The sequence below is a fragment of the Eurypyga helias genome, unplaced genomic scaffold (genome assembly GCF_000690775.1).
Source record: "Eurypyga helias isolate BGI_N326 unplaced genomic scaffold, ASM69077v1 scaffold41692, whole genome shotgun sequence".
NCBI lineage: Eukaryota > Metazoa > Chordata > Aves > Eurypygiformes > Eurypygidae > Eurypyga > Eurypyga helias.
In genome coordinates, this window is record NW_010234749.1 from 824 (window position 1) to 1,025 (window position 202).

At 69.8% G+C, this 202-nt stretch overlaps 1 protein-coding gene across 1 annotated transcript in view; it reads right to left on the reverse strand.

The window, feature by feature from the left end:
- Positions 1–202, reverse strand: part of FLAD1 (flavin adenine dinucleotide synthetase 1) — a gene marked incomplete at both ends in the record, with an annotated part of 1,602 nt that overhangs the window by 388 nt on the left and 1,012 nt on the right. The window contains one exon of the mRNA XM_010146546.1: positions 33–202. Coding sequence (XP_010144848.1) covers positions 33–202 — 170 coding nt within the window. The remainder of the gene's footprint in view (positions 1–32) is intronic.

A 202-nucleotide genomic window follows, 5' to 3' on the forward strand; every position in this document is an offset into this window, starting at 1 on the left:
AGCTCCACGGGACCTCCTCACCCCTGCCCCAGGATGGGCCGGTGGACCCCCGTGGCTGGGTACCTCTCCACGGCGGCGTGGACGAGGTGCAGCAGGGCCGTGCAGTCCTTGCCCCCGTTGAAGCCCACGCAGAGCTGGGCCAGGCTGTAGCGGTCCAAAGCCTCCTCGATGGTCCGCAGTGCTGCTGCCACCTTCTGCCCCA